At 35.6% G+C, this 21,701-nt stretch overlaps 1 protein-coding gene across 2 annotated transcripts in view; it reads right to left on the minus strand.

Annotated features, from left to right (window-relative positions):
• ERC2 (ELKS/RAB6-interacting/CAST family member 2) overlaps positions 1-21,701 on the minus strand; it is a 492,995-nt gene that overhangs the window by 53,077 nt on the left and 418,217 nt on the right. Inside the window, exon 18 of one of the 2 annotated variants that reach the window (XM_064518916.1) lies at positions 10,850-10,915. The exons of the other annotated variant lie outside the window; for it this stretch is intronic. Within the exon in view, the coding sequence (XP_064374986.1) occupies positions 10,889-10,915 (27 nt within the window). The 3' untranslated portion in view covers positions 10,850-10,888. The remainder of the gene's footprint in view (positions 1-10,849; positions 10,916-21,701) is intronic. 2 annotated transcript variants of the gene reach the window in all.

Consider the following 21,701-nt stretch of genomic DNA (forward strand, 5'->3'; position numbering starts at 1 on the left):
TAGGTCATTAAGTCAGGTGGCATTTCTGCCTCCAGATATGCTCAGACCTTCCAGGAGGAATGCTGTGCATTCAGCTCCAGATTCATTCACTCGAACATTCACAACCAACCTCTTGGAAGTCTTTGTTTCCGAGAACAGTAATAGTACTATTTCACAAACTCACATGGATATTTGTAGAAATAAGGGCAACCCAACAAAATGCTATTCATAATTTCTTTGAAACAATTTTTTCACTACGTTTTTCTAGATGTTTGTGAAGCTTCAGATATCAAACTGTATCTAGATTATTTTAATATCTTTCAATAAGAAGTCAGTCATAATCTACTCCTGTTCACATGAAATATAACTTCTCAGAGTTTATCCATGAACATACACAATGCCCTTTCTCAATTTCTAAAGTGTTAAAAATTGCTGAAGTGTGTTGTTTATTTTTATTATGGAAGAGTATAGAAGGGCAAGGTTGATTGTAGGCCCCGCGAGTGCTGTCTTTAGGCTGACTACATCAAAAGCTTTGAAGTTCAGCTCATCAGCTGCATTTTCAGACTGTTTGCACACCTTCTGCACCTGCACTGAAGAAGCTGAGGCCAAAGTTCACGCAGAATGGACTGACTTACACAGCTAAAATACGAGTGACAGACATAAAACTATTGAATTTATACAATAAAATTCTATAGCTAGACATGAGGGTTATTTGGTGTCTCATAAATACCAAGGGTAAGATAAGATAAATGCCTGACAGAGGAAAGTAAAATACATCCAGTTTGTCCAAATCTCTTTGAGAATACATATGTATATGCACAGATGTTTTTCTACTAAGACTATCAAAACACAGAAACAGTCCTAACCATCTGAGTGAAATCTTAATAGTACTGAAGTAAATAAAACTCTCATTGACTTTAACATGCTCAGGGTTTCAACTTCTGACCTTAATTCTGTAATGTATTTGGACATATCAGAGCTCTAATGGAAAATTAAAGATTTTTTTCAAAAGAACAGTACTTGTCTCCTTTACTGTTCTTCCATTCCATAGCAAACAGAGAAAATGTTCTGCATGTTTGTCAAGTGCCACGCGTATTTCCAGTGCATAGTCAAAAAAAAAAAAAAAAAAAAAAAAAAAAAAAAAAAAAAAAAGCCCAAACCCTAATAGATGCAGCTAAATAAATTGCTATCTACTTTTAATGAAAATCCTCTGTCTTTGACTGTGGACAATGACTGCCTGAAATACTAATAATGATATCCTTAAGAAAAGAAAAAAGTCACTTTTTAATTAAGTTAAAATTTCCCCATTGAAATAAAAGCTATAAACATCTTTTATTCTGAGTAAAAATATTTTAACAAGAAAGAAGAAGACTAGGCACAAGTCTGTCCAGAGTTTAAAAAAGAAACATTCCTAGGGAAGTTCCTCCTTTTGTTTAGTAATAAACAAATTGCAGTAGAACAACAATCATCTGAAAAAATCACAAATCCAAAATGCGCTTGGGCTCCACTCAGCGTAGCAACACCCACCTAGCTAATTAAGCATAGAGCTAGCATTCATAAACTCTATGAGAGAATTAAAATGAACACTGCAAACAGTCATGTTCCTTACTTTTCCATTGCTTTGCATGCTACCGAGACTCTTTTCGAAGTCGACACGCTTTTTCCAAAACAGGCTGAATGGCTAATATGCAATCATTAAAAAAAAAAAATTACAGAAATCTTAACTTGAAATAATGAAAATAAAAAGCAGAACAATAGCTAATAGTTAATGTCTTCAAACATATCCTTATATAGTAACATGACCAAATTTTTTTATGCTTTAAAGTATGGACATCTTGAAAGAAAATCACCACATCTCAACAGAGACAAAGCTAAGCACCACATTTGTTTTAAAAAGGCCTTTTCCTTCTCTTCTCTGTAGCACATACAAAACACATTGAGTCATTAGAAGTGACCAATGAACACAAATATGCTTTAGCAATAATTAAGAAACCTCTGTTCCCCCCAGTCTGCAGGCAATTTCTGCTTTGAAGGGGCTTCTTACTGAATGACACTGATGCCTCTCGAAAAATGTCTCCACAGTGACTACTAAGGCAAGCTTTTAAAAACACACACTCACACACTTCCTGTTAGCCTCCTAAGTCCAAATTTAGCAGACTAGCTTTAGGGTCCTAGTTTCAAAAACACAAGCCTTCCTTTGCCGATAGGCACATGCTGCAGTCCCTCTTCGTTTCGGGGGTGAAGGCAGCCCTGTTCTAAGGATATAACAGGCAATAAACTTGTCCAAACACTCCTAAACATCTTCTAAAACATCTGATTTATTTCGCAGCTCTCAAAGAATAAGGTCGATGGCACCGTACAGACGAAATATTCTCAAAACAGGCTTTGTGTTGATTTCTGTTACAGAAGCACATGGACAACCGGTGGCAAAGTCCTAAATGTTTTCCTGTGGCTGCTTCACTTCAGTGGTAGGGAGTGGACGGCCAAAAGCAAGCACTCATGTCCTACCTGCGCACCATGGCTGCACCACAAATCATATCTTCTGAAGGTCGCAAGGCTTCAGCTACCCATGACACACTGCTACATAGGCTTAGTTCTTAAAACATATCATCACCTTATGATTCTCTTCTCTTTCCTTTGTAAGGGTGAGATGACAGAGAGATCCTGTTTCTAGGAAGCCCCAACCAGTGCAGTTACATGTGAAACCAAATGCCCTGGCCAGCGAGATTTCCCCATAGACACCTGTTTCTTAATGGGCCATGAGCTCTCAGTGACCTTACAACATGGTCTCATCCAGGCGGTGTTTAGCTCCACCTTCATCTTATGCTTGCTCTCATGTGGTATTTGAGCACCAAAGTGGTAAAGTACAAAAGTACTGTAGCAACTTTTAACTTACTACTTCTTACTAAAAAAATAAATAAATAAATAAGAGGATCAGCCTGTACCATCCTTATTTCGACAGAGCACTACTTCCTGAACTCAGGAAGACCTTTGATGCATGAGACTATCTGTATGGTAAGCTATAAACAGTGTAAGTAAAACTATATAATCAGGAAAAAATTAGCCTCGAAAGAAAACAAATTTAGAAGCTGAATATTTTGACATTTCAGGAGCTTTTCTTGACTATGAGGGACATATTTCTATGAGTGATAGATGAAATGTAAAACTCAAAAACATCCGTCTCCAAGCCTGCCTCCTCAGCTATCTCTTACAAGCAGCAGGTCCAAGGACTGCAACTAATGAAGTATGTGTCTCCTAACTGGTTGTCTTTGATGTCCAAGAAGGTGCAAGATCCAACTGAGGCTTTTCCCATGACTGGGTTTTATATAACAGACCCCTCTCACACAGATTCTATGGTCTCTGTGTGTGTTAAAATTGTGTCTTTTCTCATATTTAAGCACTTACATGTCTCATCTTTTGAGTATCTATTCTTTCTCAGACCTCTTAGGACCTTAATTATGCTTTAGACCTTTACCCTTTTAACAAATTTGGTTGAAATTAATTAAAAATTTCTGAGGTTAAAAGTGGGCAGCAGCCCATAAAGGAAACTGTGAAAACTGCCTATAATCCTTTCTTCACACCCAACTATCAGGTTGTCTTGAATTCACAACTGTTCACCCTAGTGTGCATAGACAGACAAAGTACTGCCTGAAGACATTCCTAGAAATGTTTTAATACTGCTATTTGTGTATCAAAACATGGTAATAAAGTAACTCGAGAGAAAAAGTTGCATTTTATAGATTTTACATTTTAAAAATAATCTATTTCATTCATAGCCATAGATACCAATTTTCATACAAAAATAAATTCAGCTCTGAAAAACATAACCAAGGTGCAAGAAAATCAACAGTGGAATCTCATGCCTGTTTTAAAAAGATGTTTTGAATGCACACTTGCAAATAGGATCGTATTCAAAAAATATGAGTAGCAAATATTTCTAGGGTTCTGACTGCAGCACACTGAAAAAGTAAATGGAAACAAACTAGGTAGATTAGAAAAAAACCTGTCATTCATTTACTAGCTAATAAGAGTCAGTAAATACTGAAAGCTATTACTTTAAAGACCAAAGGCTGCTATCTCCTTCTCTGAGTAAAGATACTCAGAGAAGAAAATGCAGCTTGTTAGCCAAAGAAGGATTATTGGCAGCAGGAGAAAAAATGGCCTTCAAGGGCCAGGGCATAGGAAAATCTGTGAGAGGAGGATGGACTTGCTGAGAATCATTTCCTGACAATTCCATTAAAATTCCTGACAATTTGTTAGCAATGTCAGTCCACATTAAATTAAAAAAAACTTTCTTATTTCACAACAGTGCATGAAAATGAGTTAGTTAAATCAAGTTATTAAAGTGCTTACAGAGGTTACTGCAAGAGTAGCTACCAAACAATATTCAGAGATTGCAGAGGCTCTGTGCACTCTTTTTTACAGAGCAAAGCTTGGCCATCAAAGGAAGAACTTGGAGAGAAGTCTCCAACAAGAACACAAGACAATTTTTCTTCTACCCTTCCTTGAGAAAATAATAGACTATGGTCTATTCAGAAGCACCGTTACCTTTCCCAACCCTGATATGACAATGATCACTGATGTTTTTGAAGTGAGGATTATCTATTAACTATCACCACAGTTCTAGAGGAAGAAGCCTCATGGCTATTTACCTGCAAATAGAGCATGCCAGTCCCAGGTTTTCTCCAAGAGAATTTATCAATGCTGCTTTTTCACTTAGTCTACAAAAAGGGAACTTTGCACCAAAGATACAGCTATTCATGATCTCAGACCTGGAACACTGCTTTGTAAGAAGATTTTATTCTACAGTAATTACTGGAATATCTTTATTTTGGAAACTATCTCTAGTAATACTTTTAAGTTCAACACATAAATACTCTTCAGAAAATTTTTTGGATTTTCAGCCTCGAATATGCTTTGATTACCCACTTCTTCTATCAGCTGAGCAGCAGCTGGTATGCTCCCTGACCTGTAAGTCAGAAAGATGCCGTAAGAGGGAAACCCTCATGCTTCGGGTCATAGAATCATTGGCTCGGTTGCAACCTTTGGTTGAAGGCATCTGGTACAGTATATTTGGTACTATTTACAAAAGAGGAGGATTAACTTTGCAAACATTTAGAATAACTTCAGGAAACAGTATTATGAAACATATTCCCCTGAGGTTTACTCTTTAGAGCTGATGATTTTTAAATCTTTACTTTGAAATTAAAAAAAAAACAGAAATAAAAGTTAGCATTGTACGATTTACATACTTGAAGGGAATTCCAATCTGAAGCTTGTTTCAATTTGCAGTTCATGAAAACCTTCCTCACTAGAGGTTGGTTAATATTCCAAACAGTAAATATGCAAAAATAACTTGACAAAATAACTGCTTGTATTCAAACAGTAGACAGGGAAGATTCACAGTTAAGCTGTAGAATGCCCATTACATGCAGATGCCTTCCCCACCACTGCTGTTACAGCTTAGGATCAGCCTTGGGAACATATTTTCACAATATGAAATGAGCAGATTAACTATCTGCCACCAATTAAAGGCAGGGATCTGTGCTAAGCCTTCCCACTGCCTGCACGCTCCCCATCGCACACTCCTCCTGTTCACCTTGAGCCACCTCTGGAGCTTTTCCAATTGCACATGACTCAAGTCATTAAAATGGCAGAAAATAAACTCTATTAAGGAAGTGTGGGGTGGGAGGGAAGGGTGCTTGGCTGAGAGGGGTTTTGGCCAGAAGAGTGAGCTGAATTGGCACACGAGTCGCAGAGTCGGTGCAAGATGGGAAGACGGTGCATTGGGAACGAAGGGCAAAGGAATAGCAAAAGAGGGAAAAAGGAACAGTATCTGTTTACTGTGACTTTGTGAGCTTTTAATTCAACCGAGCTGTGTTATAAAACCATACTCTCTGAAGCACTGTTACTTATATTCTCTAAACAACAACAAAATAAATTCAAAAGGACCTGGATTCTACCAAGGACAGGAGAGGAGTAATTCCTATGGACCAAATAGGGAGTTAGGCACCCATATTAAGCATAATTTTACAACTGAGATAAAGAAAGGAAGGGCTTTAGGATCACTCTTCTCCTACTCAGATAAAGCTGAGGGAAAGCAAAAAAACTGAAAGAGAACATCTCCCTCTCACCTACAATCTGTACATCCTTCTAATATTCATCTACCAGCTCTAGAAGGATGGCTCGCAAATTTTTCTCATTCCATCTTTTTTAAAAATCATAGCTATCAAGATATGAAAAAGAGCTTGACATAGCCATCAGCATAGTTCATTTGAAGTGAATAGAATTAAAAAGATTTATACTAGTTAAAGATGTGGCCCAGGATCACTGCCAAAATATGTTACTGTCACACCTGCACTTCTCTCTTTTCTTTTTAATAAATCATAAAAATTGGTATATGTTTCCACTTTTAAAGGACTTGTTATATTCTATTTTTTTCAGCCAATAAAATTATTTTTGGATGAGCAGAAATCAGATATACTGGTATGAATCCAGAGTCAATCAACTGATTACAATGGTGTTTTACCAGGTTTGTATCGCAGTAACTGCATGAAATGACTGTGCTTATTACTACTACAGGGGTTCCAGGTTTGCACTATCTTCGCAAATTTTACAATGCAAGGTCATGGTTGTAACAAACTGCAATTTTAATTTTGATGTCTAATTTCATATATTACATGCTCCTAATACGAAAAATCTACTGACCTTTCACTCTTAGTAGAAAAAATAATTCCACTTAATGAGAAATTCACTTCAGCTCAAAAGTAGACTGTTAATTCCACACTACTGTAACAAAAATTAAATTAAGATTCCTTTAGTCTCTTGATAGTCCATTTTGAAAATCAAAGTACACTTTGGACAGAGGTTTTTTGAATCAAAACAAATATGTCTTTGAGACGTTAAAAAAATTAATTTTCTGCAGTTCATAAACAAAAGTGTGTATTGTAATGGAACTGCTACATCTATAGCTTCTATAATTTGAACTGTATAACTAAAAATTATGGGAAAAGTATGAACTATAAAAAGTAAGGTGAAAGACTTATTTCTAAAAATCCACATTCTTGCAGTCCAACATAAAATATATCCCTCATGTTTATTCTTGCTTGTCTCCTGGTTTTCTCATGTTCACAATTAGCTTTTGATAGAAGTCTGCATTGGGGGAAAAAAAAAAAAAAAAAAAAAAAAGGTTTTCTAAAGGGGATATGCATCCAAATTAATTGATTGAATCTGTGCTTTCATACATTGTCAACTGATTGAGAGATTTGATTTCCCTCAGCCACACTACTCCTTATGGAGAGCCATAGAAAGCAGGAGAGATGAAACCACATCTTGTCCTGTGAATTAAGGTTAGTCTTGAAAGTCCTTATATGATAAAAAGTGAAATTATCTCCTTATTCTACTGTGGGTGCAATCTAAGCTTTCCTCAGTCTTGGTCATACTTGGCTTCATCAGCCACTTATGTGGTCATGTCAACCCCAGAAGCTTATCATCACTAAAACTACTTATGAATGACGGTTTCCAAACGGCTAAATTTCTTCAAATGTTAAAGATTGTGCGTTAAGAATAACAATTCAGCAAATACTATTCTTATTATTGGGAAAATAGGAAGCCAATTGTAAAGAAGATAATCACGAACATTTTCTAAAGACCCCAGTTCACTTATCTAGGCTCTAGATTTATTCCACCCGTGTGCTGAAAGGTCAGCAGCCGGCCCACTCGTCCACTCTGCTAATATCATGCAAACAGAGTTGACCTGCCCTGCCTAGCCCAATCCTGCAGCCATGGCACGAGGGAGATACCTGGAGTGAGCAGAGCACCAGTCACTCCTGGGGCGAGCAATTGCTTGTGGAGTTTTGTCACCTTGCCTTGACTAGGAAAGCTTCCAGACTGCTCTTACGTACACCATCAAAAACACAGGACAGAGCTCTCAGTGGTGAAGACCTTATGCCTAGAGCTTTAAAACTATGGACAAGAATAAGAAATTGAGATATTTTAATAATTTATTTGGATGTTTTACTCATTCTAACAGTGTCATTCTTTTTAATAGGAATATGACATTCAAGACAGTTCATTTGACCCATATGAGGTATTAAATTCACCTAGCCTTGGGCCATATGCATCATACCAACACGCAAGACAAGCTCTTGACCTAATCTTCTGTCTTATTTGAATACCAACAGAAATGATTAAAAAGTGCCAAAAATGTAATCTTAGACACCATTCCTTTCAACACATGACTACAGCATCATAAACTGTATTCTAACAGGGATAACACATGACAAATTATAACCGTATTAATTATAATGTTCAGAATTTGTACAAACAAACAAATGTGGAAAAACATGTATTTTACAAAGATTGTGCCTGCAAGATTCAATTCCATCAATTTTTCAATTTTCAATATCAATTTTAAGTAGAAACAGAAAATAATCCAATCATCCAAAATTTTCATTTTCTTAGCAGAACAAGGGCATCATTCTAGGTGGCAGAAAGTGTCCTGGAGTTCTCTTACACTCACGTCACTCTTAACTCCTGCTCTGCTAGAACATCAGAAGGTAGGAAAAAAGACCTGGAAAGCAGTTTGCATAATAACTTTTAGTCCTCAGGAATACTCCTGAGAACTAAAACCAGTTTTCCTTTAGTCTAGTATAAGAAGGAGAAAGGCACTGGTAATTCAATTCTGCCTGAGCAACCCCCACAGCTGAGCTAGATGAGCAGGGACAGCAAACTCTTGTGTTCACAGAGCCAAATCAAGCTGTTAGCTCTCAAATATCTGTGCAACCTAGAAAAGTTTATCTGTTCTTTTTGCCTTTGCTGAATTCTACTCAAAGACAAAGATATATTTACAGCTCTTACTAATGAACATGAAGAAATTTAGTATTATCACATGTAATTTCAGAAAACTTTATAGGTCTGGGACGTAAATTAATTGTTTCCCCTAGGAAACAAGGCCTATGGTGCGAATTCTCACCTGTGATAACCCTTCCTGCACGAGAGGACAGGACTAACTGTGAGTTCAGTCTGGAGGACAGGCTTTGCCTACTATCAGCTATTGATTATGCCACCTTTGCAGCGCTCCTCCACTTGAAAAGAAAGAGCAAACAAGGTATTTTTCAAGGATTTGGTACATGATGATACTAGATGAATTACACTGGCACTTGAACAAAAGAGTCCGAGAGAAATGTCTGTTTTAAATGGGAAATAAACATGTGCCTGGAAAATAAACAAAGATCTGCTCTGCACACCCAGAACAGAAGAACGATGCTGACAAACAGCGAAAAATTACTCTATATTTAAATAACATCATAAACTGCTATCAAAATATGCTGCAGTTTAGAGAACTTGCTAATTAATTAAGAAACAATACCAAAAAATCCTTTTCTACAGTTTTGCATGAAAAAGAACAACATAAGATTCTTTTTAAGGCTCCTTATTTGCAGGAAAGAAGAAAACATGACTGAAAAAAGCTAGAATATGAGTCACATTCTTTTGTACTGTTACCACTTGCAATGTGTGTGTCCATATTCACAGAGGCCCTATATACATACAACCTGTACAAGCATGATATGGCATTTTAAATTGAATCAGAAAACAAACAAACAAAAAAGGGTTATAATTATATTTTGATAGACCAAGCTTGCTTTCTTTTAAATGTTAATGGCACCACAGTGCCCACTATTTTATTTCACAACTGTGTGAAATTATTCCTTATGGATATCAGTAATTTTGGATCATCTCACAACTCCCATGAACAGCAAGATACAAGTTTCCTTCTAAAGAACAAAAATTTACCAGTAAGAACAAAAATGATTTTGGAGATTTTATCCCTGTCAAATAGAACGCCTGGCTTGTAACGTAGCTGATAACACTACTGGCAATAAAACACATCTACAGCCTTTGACTTGGGGCGACAGATGCCAGAGCAACACAGAAGGTACAGTATGGCAGTTTTAACAGCACATTAGTCTACATCTTCACTTGTGTGAGTAGCTTTTGTTGCTGTGGGCAGTTAACGGAGCTGCTGCAGTAAGAGGTGGGGACGTGAGCCACAGCTGCTCCCAGGGACCCCCCAGGCCGGACGCTCCTACGCTGCCGCTGCAGCGCTAAGGGGCCACAGTGCTCACGAGCTGCCGATGAAGTACAGCTTCAACGGCAAGCCGCCCAAAAAAGCAGATATGCATTGATCAATAACTGACACCTAGTGACAACATAGTATTTACTCATAACTGAAAGAGAATTGAGCAAAATAAGCTGCACATTTCTATTCTAAAACATCAAAACCAACCCATTTTATGGACGTTTGTCCATCAGATTTTTCCAGGCAGAGCACACTCATTGCACAGAGAGGCTTTATGTTCCCTATTTAGCATCTGCTGCTTATTTTAAAATTTCACTAACACAATTTAATACATAGTCTCATTTTTTCCATGCATATTAATAAATTATATTCCAGTGAGACTGTATAATTAATCTGTGGCAAACATTTTTAAGTAACAAACTTTCTTATTTGTTCCGGAAAGATATTACAGATTTCTTGCAGGGATTTTTAAGATGATGTATTATAAAGCAGATTAACATCAGTTTAAAGAAATTCTTATCTACTAAACACAGAATTGTTTAGACAGACACAGAGATACAGCTACATTCCTTTTCTTTGGCCTACTTACATCTCCAGGTGTAACAAGGTATGAAAAAATTACCATTAAACCATTAGACATAGTTTCTCATTGTTCATTGCATATAAGAAAACATTTTTTACATGGTTTACAGACACATTTTTCAAGAAACATACAGTTCAATGCAGTTTAAAATTAAACAATGAAAATCAGACTGCAAATTGAAAGAGATATAAAAGATTGTTTCTCACCCCTCAAAACAAAACTGGAACTTTGGTTTACAGGAATGGCTATGCCCATATACCCTCCTCATCATCCTGTGTGCCAGGCATTAGGAGATGCACAGAGAAGATGTTAGCATTGGAATGAAAGAAGAAAAGGTTAGTTACTTTGGTGCATGTTAAGATACACTTATTTTGGCTGTTAAAAACATGATTTTTTTCAATGTAAGCAAGTGAAAACAACAGAACAAGTTTGTGTTGCATATACAAGAATCTCTATCTATAGCAACCAAAAGACAAGAACAACGTAAGCATTTTCCCACCCAGTTAAAACAGTGTGTAGGAAGTAGATTATGAGATTAAATATTAAAAGATTATCTATTTTTAATTGCATGCAATTCAAATCAACATTGACAGAAGAAATAGATTAAACCTTGTAAGTAAGCAAAGAAGTAATTATTATAATCAAATAGCTTTACATTCTGTAAGGCTAAAGGATATAAAAAATGCTGAAGAACCAAAATAAATCTGTACTTAGTGAAGTTCACTTCTAACATGCTATTAATCAAATCTATCATTCAAGCATTACTTAAATGCTGTGTATTGTTGAATACTGTGAGATTATTTATTTATTTAGAGTTTTAATGCTAGATAACATAATGGCAAATACAAAAATTATAACAATTTCATGAATTTGTATTAAAGAGGATTATCTTAGTGTAGACATGTTCCAAAAAGAAGAATGTTCTTTACATTTATTATAAGCTTGAGGTTAAAAAACAAAATAAAAACAACAAAATAAACCAGAAGAATTAAATGTTCTTCCCTGGATATGTCTACTGAAGATTTTTTTTTATAATAATTCTTAATATATGCACAAACAGATGCATACATATATATTTGTACAGAAATCTCCTGTGTCTCAGCGTATTTGGTTAATGAATGGTTAGATACACATTAACATTCGGTAGAAGCTAAAACATAAACCTAATAGTTTAAGTAAGTGTGCCAAGTTCTGATGCGATGCTAAGCTCTCAGAACATAGAGGTGCGCAACACTATATTTCATTTAACTCAGCATTTGAAAATCAAATAAAATCTTATCATTTAAAATTCACCCATTAATATTTTAGAAATGTAAAAAAAATGATATTCTATAGTTTCAAAACTCTGAAAGTTACCTGGTGTAACATACTGCTAGCACTTAATTAAATCTAAAAACTAAATAAAATGAGTGGTAATTAATTATGATTGAAACAGACAGGAATTTTAGCCTGAAAATATACACTGCCAGTATCACTACTGTTCCTAGTCCATTCTAGGAATAAAAAAGAGCTCCCAGATGTCAAGTGTTATTAAAAACCAGATGTTAAGATAGATGTCTTGCATGTTGCTGAATTAAGTAAAGAAATCTGGCAGTCCACTATAAACTTAGCTATCATTTAACACAGAAGAAACGTGGGTAAATTTTTTTACAGTTAACTTGGAACATGTCTTAGTTATAAGGTCTGCACAACTCCAACAGAAAGCAAAGAAACTGTAAAGCCTGAATATTCTTGCTTCTTTTTGAAACAAAGATTCCACAAAACTTCCAATGAGCTGGATTTGCCTCACTGAAAATCTGAGTCCTTCCCACCGCCTTCTACAGGAGTCACTTCTATTCAGGCCTACTAACTTTAATTGAATTGACTTTGAAGCTGACAAGAGTTTTGCCAGAGTAAAGGTTGAAGAAAGACTGAAGGATTTCATTTCCACTGAGTAGTTTGATCCTATTTCACTAACAGAACACATTAGGTTAATCTTTGGTGATATCTTTAAAAACAGCAGAAATCAACAAAGTGGGGAACTCTGTATGTCTCCAAATGATTCTTTCTAACGACATACAGCTGTGCTGCTGTTTAGTGTATTATAATTCGTTAAAAAGCCAGATATTCATTTTTACCTCACTTATTTGTGCGCTCTTTTTGGCAGAGTTCTAGAAGACTTGAAAAATCAAATATTGTCAAATATTTTTAAAAAGTATTCAGGGAAATTACAGACTACATAGTTTGACACTGATCCTGCTATACAATAAGCAATAAATTAAAAACTGGAGCCCTGTTAATGTCAATCAGCGTAGCTTTATGGAGTACTGGTCCTGTCAAAATTACTTGCTATCTTTTTTATTAGATAGAGAGTCCTTTTGAGAAGCTAAGTGCTTTGAAATAATATGCTGAGGTTTTTGCAAGGCATTTGACTTGGTCCCATATGGCATAGTGTCAGCAAAATTAGCTCTATATAAAATAAATATTGCTTATATTCAATGCATTAAAATAATTAACTGAGGTACTGCAAAGCATAATTGTTGCTGGAGAAGGAAGGGGACCTGCAGCAATCTATTCATATCTCAAACTTGTTCTATATTCCCATGATCTAAAGGAAAATACGAGGTCTGACCCAGTCTGTTTCAAAAAGTGAACCTATCTGGGATCAGTTGAACAAATGTTATCAGCTGCACACGTGTGACTGAAATCACCAGTATGGTGTCATCACTTGAAAATATATATGGCAAACTTAAAAGACGGGGGACTGCATCTGAAATCAGTGATCCTAAAAAGGGCTTTTCAGGTCACCATGGAAATGAACATTTAGCACGATGTTGAATTTAAAAGGACAAATACAATCAGAGAAATAATTATAAAAGAATATTATATCTCTCTGTAGCCATGAGACCATTAATAGAATTACACCTCTAGTGCTAGTGCCATATTCTTATGAAGGCTTGAAAAACTGTAATTAGTTCGGGATTGAGCTACAGAAAACATTGAAAAGTAGGTTTGCAGTGAGTCATGGGTCTTGGTCTACTTGGTCACTCAGGAAATATTAAAAGACGACTTGATCACTATTAACTAACAGGCAGAAAAGCAGACAGATCTTTTCTCTACTAAAAAAAGCTATGTAGAGATCTATAGTACACAGACTAGAAATATGGTACATATGTTTCAATAGCACATCTAAACTCAGTAACACTTTAGCAAGGCACCATCAATTCTGGAGGACTTGAAGCTTTTATATCAAGACTTTGTAACTTTCTGAAAGATATGTCTAACTGTAGTCAAAAAAATAACCGATTTAATGAAGAAATTATTGGGTGGTCAGGCCTACATCATGATAATGGTCTGCTTCAGCTTTAACATCTACAAATATTACTAGAATGCTTTTTCATCTCTTTTCTCACATCTGTTTTAGTGAGAACGTCTGTGCCACAATCTTATTCTTCACATCTTTATTAAGAATTTGCCAATTTTAATTATTAGGTTCCTAAAAATTAATTAAACACTGTGATCTATTAGATGGCCAACTGAATAGAAACCTTCATTGGTTTTTAATTCTTTTAGTATTAAAAACAACCTCAAAGCCAGTGTCAACATAGTCTTATTTTAAAAACTTATATGTATGAAACATTTTGACTTGAATAACATCTACCCCAGAAAACTTGTTCATATCTTCATTTTCAATTCCACACCCTGATTCTTTACAGAAGATAAAGAGCATTTTAGCATTTACACTGACATAAGCAGTGTAAATGTGACACCACCTCAGCATCCCTATCAAAAACGCCCAGGCTTTTATAATTATGTGCTCTATTATGTATTACGTCAAGGTTCGTAAGAGTTAATTATGGCACTTTTTGATGCTAGGTAAGGTACTGACCTCATTTTCATTAAAGAAATAGGATGAAAGCAGAGAACCATAATTTCATTTTTAAAATCATTATAAATGCTGACACTTTTTAATTTAGCAGAAGCCAGAATGTACAGATGCAAGATCTTCAAGGAATGTTAAAAGAACCTGTGATCTCTGGCTATTCTCATTACACATACAGATTGGTTTCAAGTCTGCACTACTTCCTTCGAGTGGATTGGACCAAAATTAGGAGATGAGACTCTCTATTCTCAGTCATTCTGCTGTCTGTTACTCTACTGAAGAGCAGATATTTAACGGTGCACATCGTAAGTTTGTGTTGTAGATCTTACATATTTTTCTTTATGAATAACTACCCAAAAGCACTGGCACTTAAGAATCAGGACTGTAGCTTTCATTGTTTTAACTTAGAAACTATTTGGTCAAGAAACTAAGGTTTGGTGTCTCAACACAAGCAGATAATGTAGGACAGTAAAAAAGTCTTCACTGATGTTCTGAGACAAATTAAGTTTGTTACCTATTCTTACACTCTTGACATGCTGTGAAACAAAATAAAAGCTGCCGTTATGCCTTATCATTTATTAATATTGGATCAGAGGCTTCCAGAAGAATGCTTAGTCTTTCATATCAGTGTGTATCCTAGAGAATCATTAATCTATGGCTCTTTCAAACAATAAACCATAATCAAGCAATTTTTGATTAATGTTTGTGTACATTAACTGCTTTTTAAACTTGGACCTTTCATTGGTTTTTGGGGTCAAAAATAGCATTTAAATGACAGAAACACAACACAAAATCTGAATTACAGACATGAAAGAAGGAAAAAAACAAATTCAAGAAATATCAATTGAATTGATAAATTAATATACAGGCTTAATTATCATAAAATTACTACAAATTCAAAATAGTTAAGATGTTGAATAGCAGGTATTTATAGACTGACTCTTAAGCCTTTCATTTGGCATGCCTATAGATACAGTGTAGTGGTATTATCTCAAGTGTTATCAAAGCCTTTGGGCATGGGGTATTTATAAATTATTAATTCCTTGATTTTATCTCAGCTTTTTGCTAGTGCTATTTTTTCGCTAGGCTATTTCTTACCGTATTTGCTAATCGTGCTCAATACCTTCGAAACAAATATTTGATGTTACTAAATACACTTTACTGTTTTGATCCAACTGCCACTAAACCTAATGTCAAAAACTCAACTGGCTTCAAAGTAGCAAAACCAGGAACTTAGACCAGCCTTAGAAAACACTGTACAAAGATAAAGAAAGCTTGTATAAAGATGTCTTCTATTTTAATACTGGAGTGTATCTCAGCACAAGTTTTGCAACAGTATTTCACAGCCTTCAGTTCTTTAAGGTTCATCAGTTTCAGTAGCAAACTTGAGACAGTGGCCTTGAGATAAACGAGCTACATTACACGACAGGCTAGAAGCAAAAGATAACTCTAATCATAGTCTACATGATTAAGTACGTCTAAAAATTGTTAATACATCAGATGTCAGAAAATTATAAGCCTATTCATAACTGCTCTGCATAGTTTTGATTACTGGTGAATGCAAACTTCTTGTAAAAGGTTATATTTAGCAGTGTGTTGCAATAGCAACAGCTCTATTGAGTAATACAGCTGGTGCTGAGGACCAGCAACTACAGTATATACATTTTTGGGGGCATACTCCGAATTAATTCAGTCTGACTCCGGAGACTGAATTCCCATCAGCATTTTGACTGTGTGGGGTGACCTCCCGCAATGCACCTTTCCGTTCAGCAAAGGAATCCGATGTGCAGGCTCCAGCACGGTTTCCGGATATGAACCGCAGTGCAGTAAGTGCAAATTATCAGGAAAGTGATGTCAAATATGCATTCTGTCAGAACTAAAACACTAAAGTAGATTCACTCATAGAGTGCAAAATTTGGCATTACTGTGAGGCCCACTGGTGTATTACCAACACTACCAAATGTGAAGAACAGAGTAAACCAGCCTGACTCAGAAAACAGACAGCAAATACTTTCATGAAGTTAAAGTACTGCACATAGGTCCCCCCATTAATGGCATGCAAGTATCTTTACAAAATCCGTTCTTTAAACAAAATAATTATAAAATCCTAACCTCCTTTTAAGCAAAAGCTTTCACAACACAGGCAACAGTAAAACTTGATGGGTTAAGCTTTTCTGGCTCTCTTCCCACAGTAGAAGACCTTGCCTGACAAGGCTCATCACAGTTCCCTTTCATGTGCCGGCATGCTAAGAATTAATGTCTTAACTTCGGTTAAATAAATCTAGTGATAACCTGCTCATCTCTTGAACTAACTTTCTGATGACTGATTTACCCTACTCTCCTTATTATCTGTGGCTACTAATGGTTCATTAAACATGTAACTACTGGCTCTGGACTGTGAAACTGTCCTGCTTACAGCAAACAATTACATTTACAGATAATAATATCCACTTGTGACACGGAAAGCTACCTGCTAAGTAATGACATTTCTTTCAATTCAAGAACTTATCCTAAAATCAGAATCTTTTATAGCTGAGAGAGACTTTCATCCGCTGCTCCATTTATAGAAAACACACAGGAGCAAATATAGCTGAGGACCTAATCTCGCAAGCTCTCCATACACAGAACAATCAACTGCAGAAGTGTTTTGTGCCTGAATGATCTGAAGAATTAAGCCTGTAACTGGAAAAGGAGAAAGAGTCACAGTGGATTCATTCTAGGCTTTGTGCAGAGAGCTTTAGAAGGTCTTTATTTTATTCTTCTCTTTTATATTTAGAAAGTTGAATAAATCTCAAAAATTGCTGCAGCATTATGGATTTATGTCACAGGACTATTTGCAAACCTGTCCATAACAGAAGGGGATCACAACTAACCATGCAACATCCAATTATGAAAATTACTTTAAACACGTCTCACCATTTATCCTATTTCTATATAGTTAGGTTATAGACAAACATAAATACCAATGATGAGGGGAGGGAAAGGATTGTTTCTGACCACTTGCTTTACAACGCCCAGACTAGCATTAACATGAATGAGATGTTTCTTCAGATACTCATGCATTTTAAAGCTTTATCACTAGATGAAGCGGAAACCCAATGCCCCTTGCAAGAAGTGGTCCGTGAAATCAGATTTGCAATGCAAAAATTTATAGTCCCCTTTGTAGTGAAAGCCTGTGACATGTTATCTCACTTAAGTAACCAACTTTAAAAGCCCCAGATATGCAACTTTTGTTATCAAGTTACTGTCTCCCTGAAATGCATTTTTGGCTCTTTCATTTGGTCTAAAGACCTATTTTAGACTATGATGGTGGCAGCTAATTTTTCTAGTAAGAAATATAAGATAAATGTAAACTTCTATATAAGTGTTGTATATTCTAACACACACATTCAGGGGAAGTGAGGGGGAGAGGTTTCTATAGCTAAACATGATCTCAAAAAATTCTTCCATATGTGGAAAAGACTGCAAAGCTAACATATAAATATAGATATATATAAATATACACACTGAGCAGTATGTATACATTTATATCACATTCATTAAACCTCAAAACATAAAATAAATTCATTTCTGTAAGCAAAGGAGAGGTATAACTTTTCAATATACAAAATCCATCTCCTGGAGGTATCATAGACAGCAAAACCTATGTTCTACCTATTACTTTTACCACAGTTCCAGTTTAGCTGATCTCTTAGTCAAATTACAAATTTAATATAATTAAAAGGTTTTTGAAAATTCATATGGCTATAATAAAATTACAATTGAGATATAGGAATTACAAAAGTATTAATAAATATTACATACTTCTATTGGCTTTTACTTAAATAACATAAAAACTTGTCTGGAGCACACTGTCTGTAACAGTGAAACTACAGTATATCAAAATCAAGAGCTAGAGTTGCCCTGAATGATAAATTCAAATTCAGAGTAGAACACTACCAAGGTTCAGGGCTCTTGAGGCCAAGGTTTTGATTTGTTCTGTTACTGATACAGTGTGATCTACAATGAAGTTTAGGTTTGAAATCAATCACATTATCCTCAAATTCTGGGCTAGCTTCTGTGAAAGACTACTTTAGCCTTCTTTTTAGGTTAAAGTAGATACTAATACCTTCATAGATGTCAGAGGCAGGAATAATTCTCTGTATCTGTTGAAATACATGTATGATAAAACTTAGTGGCTTCAGGGAAATGTTCAATCAGAAATTATATCCTCATTAAAAAAGAAGCATTTGTCATTCAGTAGCATGTTTAGAATAAACAATAATCATGATAACGGCACACAATGTAATGGGAAAACTGACTTTTTTAATTGTGGCCATGGTACAAGTATGATTTTATTGCATCCAGTTCAACAAGTCTGAACAAAGTTATTTGTTTCAGAGGGAGAATATGTCTAGCAAAGATGAAAAATTAGAGGAAATACTTTAAAATGTGAAAGTATTTATGTGACTAATTTGCACTGCACTCCTGAGATCTCAAAGCATAATTAATTCAGTGCAATTCTGATTATTTACAGTAGATATGCCTGGGATTATTTATACTGAATGTAGCGACAAGCAAACCTTGCCCTACCCAAATTCCTAAATAAAATAAATCCATGTGACTTCATAAGCTTAGTGCAGGCTCAGCACTGTGCTAATGCAATTGCGTGCTTCCTTGCAGCTTGAGGCACCAGCAGAACAAGTTCACGTACATTTAGTGAACAGACAGGAGCAAGCTCACACCTGCCCAAATACAAAGTGTAAACACACAGGATAAAGAAACATACAGAATATTAAACAAAATCTAGGTCAGAGAGGGTGCCAGTAATTCTGACTTACTGCATTAAACAGTTATATCATATCACTTCTTTTATATAATAAAATGCCACTGGTGTTTTGGGTTTTTTTCCTCTTATTTTTGTTTCTTCTTTCTTGAACAATTGAAACACGAAGTTTTAATGCCAATTGAAGAAAACGAAATGCTGAAACATGATACTGCATTTTTCCAGTTACCAAACCTATGCTAAGATTAGATTTTCTAATCACAGTCTGAAGGAATTTGAAGAATTTTACAAATAATTATGGTTATTTTAATAAGCTAAAATAATTTGTTTTGTCCTATATTTTTCCTCCTTCTAAACTGTAGTTTGCATTTTTTTAAAGACAAATCCCAGTTTCAATATTGCAAACCTATTCAGAAGCTTGAAGGTGGCAACTGTCCAGCATTACCGCAGAATTTAATGCATTGTGCTAATAGCCAGGGCTGCCAAAATACACCTTGTAGCATCCACTCCTTTTCCCTAAAATTATGTATGATCAATACAGTGATTTCCAGATCAGGATCCAGACACTGAAAAAAAAAAAATTACTGCTTGACTATCTTGTGGCTCTGATTTCAAAGTCATTTACCTTAAACAAAATCCCTTCTGAACTGTTCAGAGTTGTTCACGTATCTTCTTTCAGCAACTCTAAAAATATTTTGGAGTTCCAGCTGATGAACAAAGACCTGTTGCCAACACTAGTCACCACTTTACTCTTTTCGAGAGCACGTGATCTTCCTCAAAAAGTTCATTTTTAATGGCATACTCCTACTTTATAACAATTGCTGTCAAGTTTTGTGCTTCATTACATATGATTTCTGTTCTCAAATTAGTGAATTTACTGGCATACTTTTAAAACGCTTCTTAAAACTGCATGGATTTAAAACTAAGACAGCCATCAGAGAGAGACTTCTTCGGAAGTAGGTTGCCTTTCTTATATAGCACTAAGGCAAGGTCCATGTATACATGTTGCCCCATCAGTATCTTTATAAAGAGGACTTCTCCTCTTGATAAAAGCATAGTTCAGGAACACTGAACTCCATTTTTGGCCTCTTTGCTGAGATTTCAGAGTAATGAAAACTTGATGGTGAGTTTGTGATTAAGAACTTCTAAAGAGGACCACCTTGCAGAAAGCATCAAAAATGTTTTGTATAGGAACACAATCTCAATGTAGCCAGGCTGGATTAAAAGATGTAAAAGGACATGCTAGATGCTCACAATACCATGTAACATTCCATCCTCAGTTACAATGTCTAAGAATAGGACCAACTTTATGGAAAGCAGACAGCTCCTGCAGTCTTATGACAAGCCCTATGATATTCATATTTTTTCTAAAAATCCATATCCCTCTTAATGAGAATATCATCTTTCATCATAAAACAAAATCAAAATATATTTGTAGCCTTGGTGACCATGGAGTAAAGCACACAACTTCAAATCAACTACAGCTAGGGAATTCAGGAAACTCCTATGAAATGCGAAACACCTGAAAATTGCATCTTTAAAAATTTCCAGAACTATGGGTAGCAAGAAGATTCGATAGCTCTTATAGTCATAAGTATTGGCTATAAAATCCTGAAGTATGAAAATTCTTCCGATGTTATACCTTCAGTTTTCCACTGTGTGGACACAGAACCAAAGCCTTCCATATGCTGTCTGATAAAGTACAACTCCCTATTAAGAATGTTTTCAAACTAACTTGAGTGTATCCTAGCCACACACATGTCACAGATTACCCACGATTTCCTTCAAGTCCCTTTCTTATATAGAGATGTCATCTTCAATTTAAATGGTCAAGAATAGTTTTTACCATGTAGTCCATCAGCAACACTTGAATTTGGAAGCTTCAGATCACATAGCAAAGATCTCATGAATTTTAACAGGAGAGACCTGGGTTATAGCAAAATACTGTTTGTTATGTAGAGATGATTCCACAGATGGAGATCTGTCAAAGTTGCCAGGACTAATTTAGAGATAGCAATGATTCATAGGTCAATACTCCTACATTAGGTGGAGATCGTGTAAGGACATTTCTTCTCAAACACCTGATGGGTGGGATTCAGCCTGTCACTTTGAAACCCGTGTTTTATTCCACCTCTCCCTGACATAAGGTTGGCCCCACCCTTAGCTGCAAGGTGAATGAAATAATAGTTGTTTCCTTTGTAAGTTAGCATGAGGCATGAGGCTTTTCAAATGTAAAATGCCCAGGAAAATTAACTGTAAGTGAATATGGGTGAAAACCATAGAAACCGTGGTATATCAGCCTCTAACTCAGAATAGGATACAATAGGGACAGGAAGGCTTCTGAGATTAGAAAATCAAAGGGAATAAAATGTCTCAAATTGACCAGGCTTGTGGTTAGTGAGACAGAATTCCCTACTGCATAATAATTTAT

This window comes from Dromaius novaehollandiae, chromosome 12 (genome assembly GCF_036370855.1).
Source record: "Dromaius novaehollandiae isolate bDroNov1 chromosome 12, bDroNov1.hap1, whole genome shotgun sequence".
NCBI classification, from domain to species: domain Eukaryota; kingdom Metazoa; phylum Chordata; class Aves; order Casuariiformes; family Dromaiidae; genus Dromaius; species Dromaius novaehollandiae.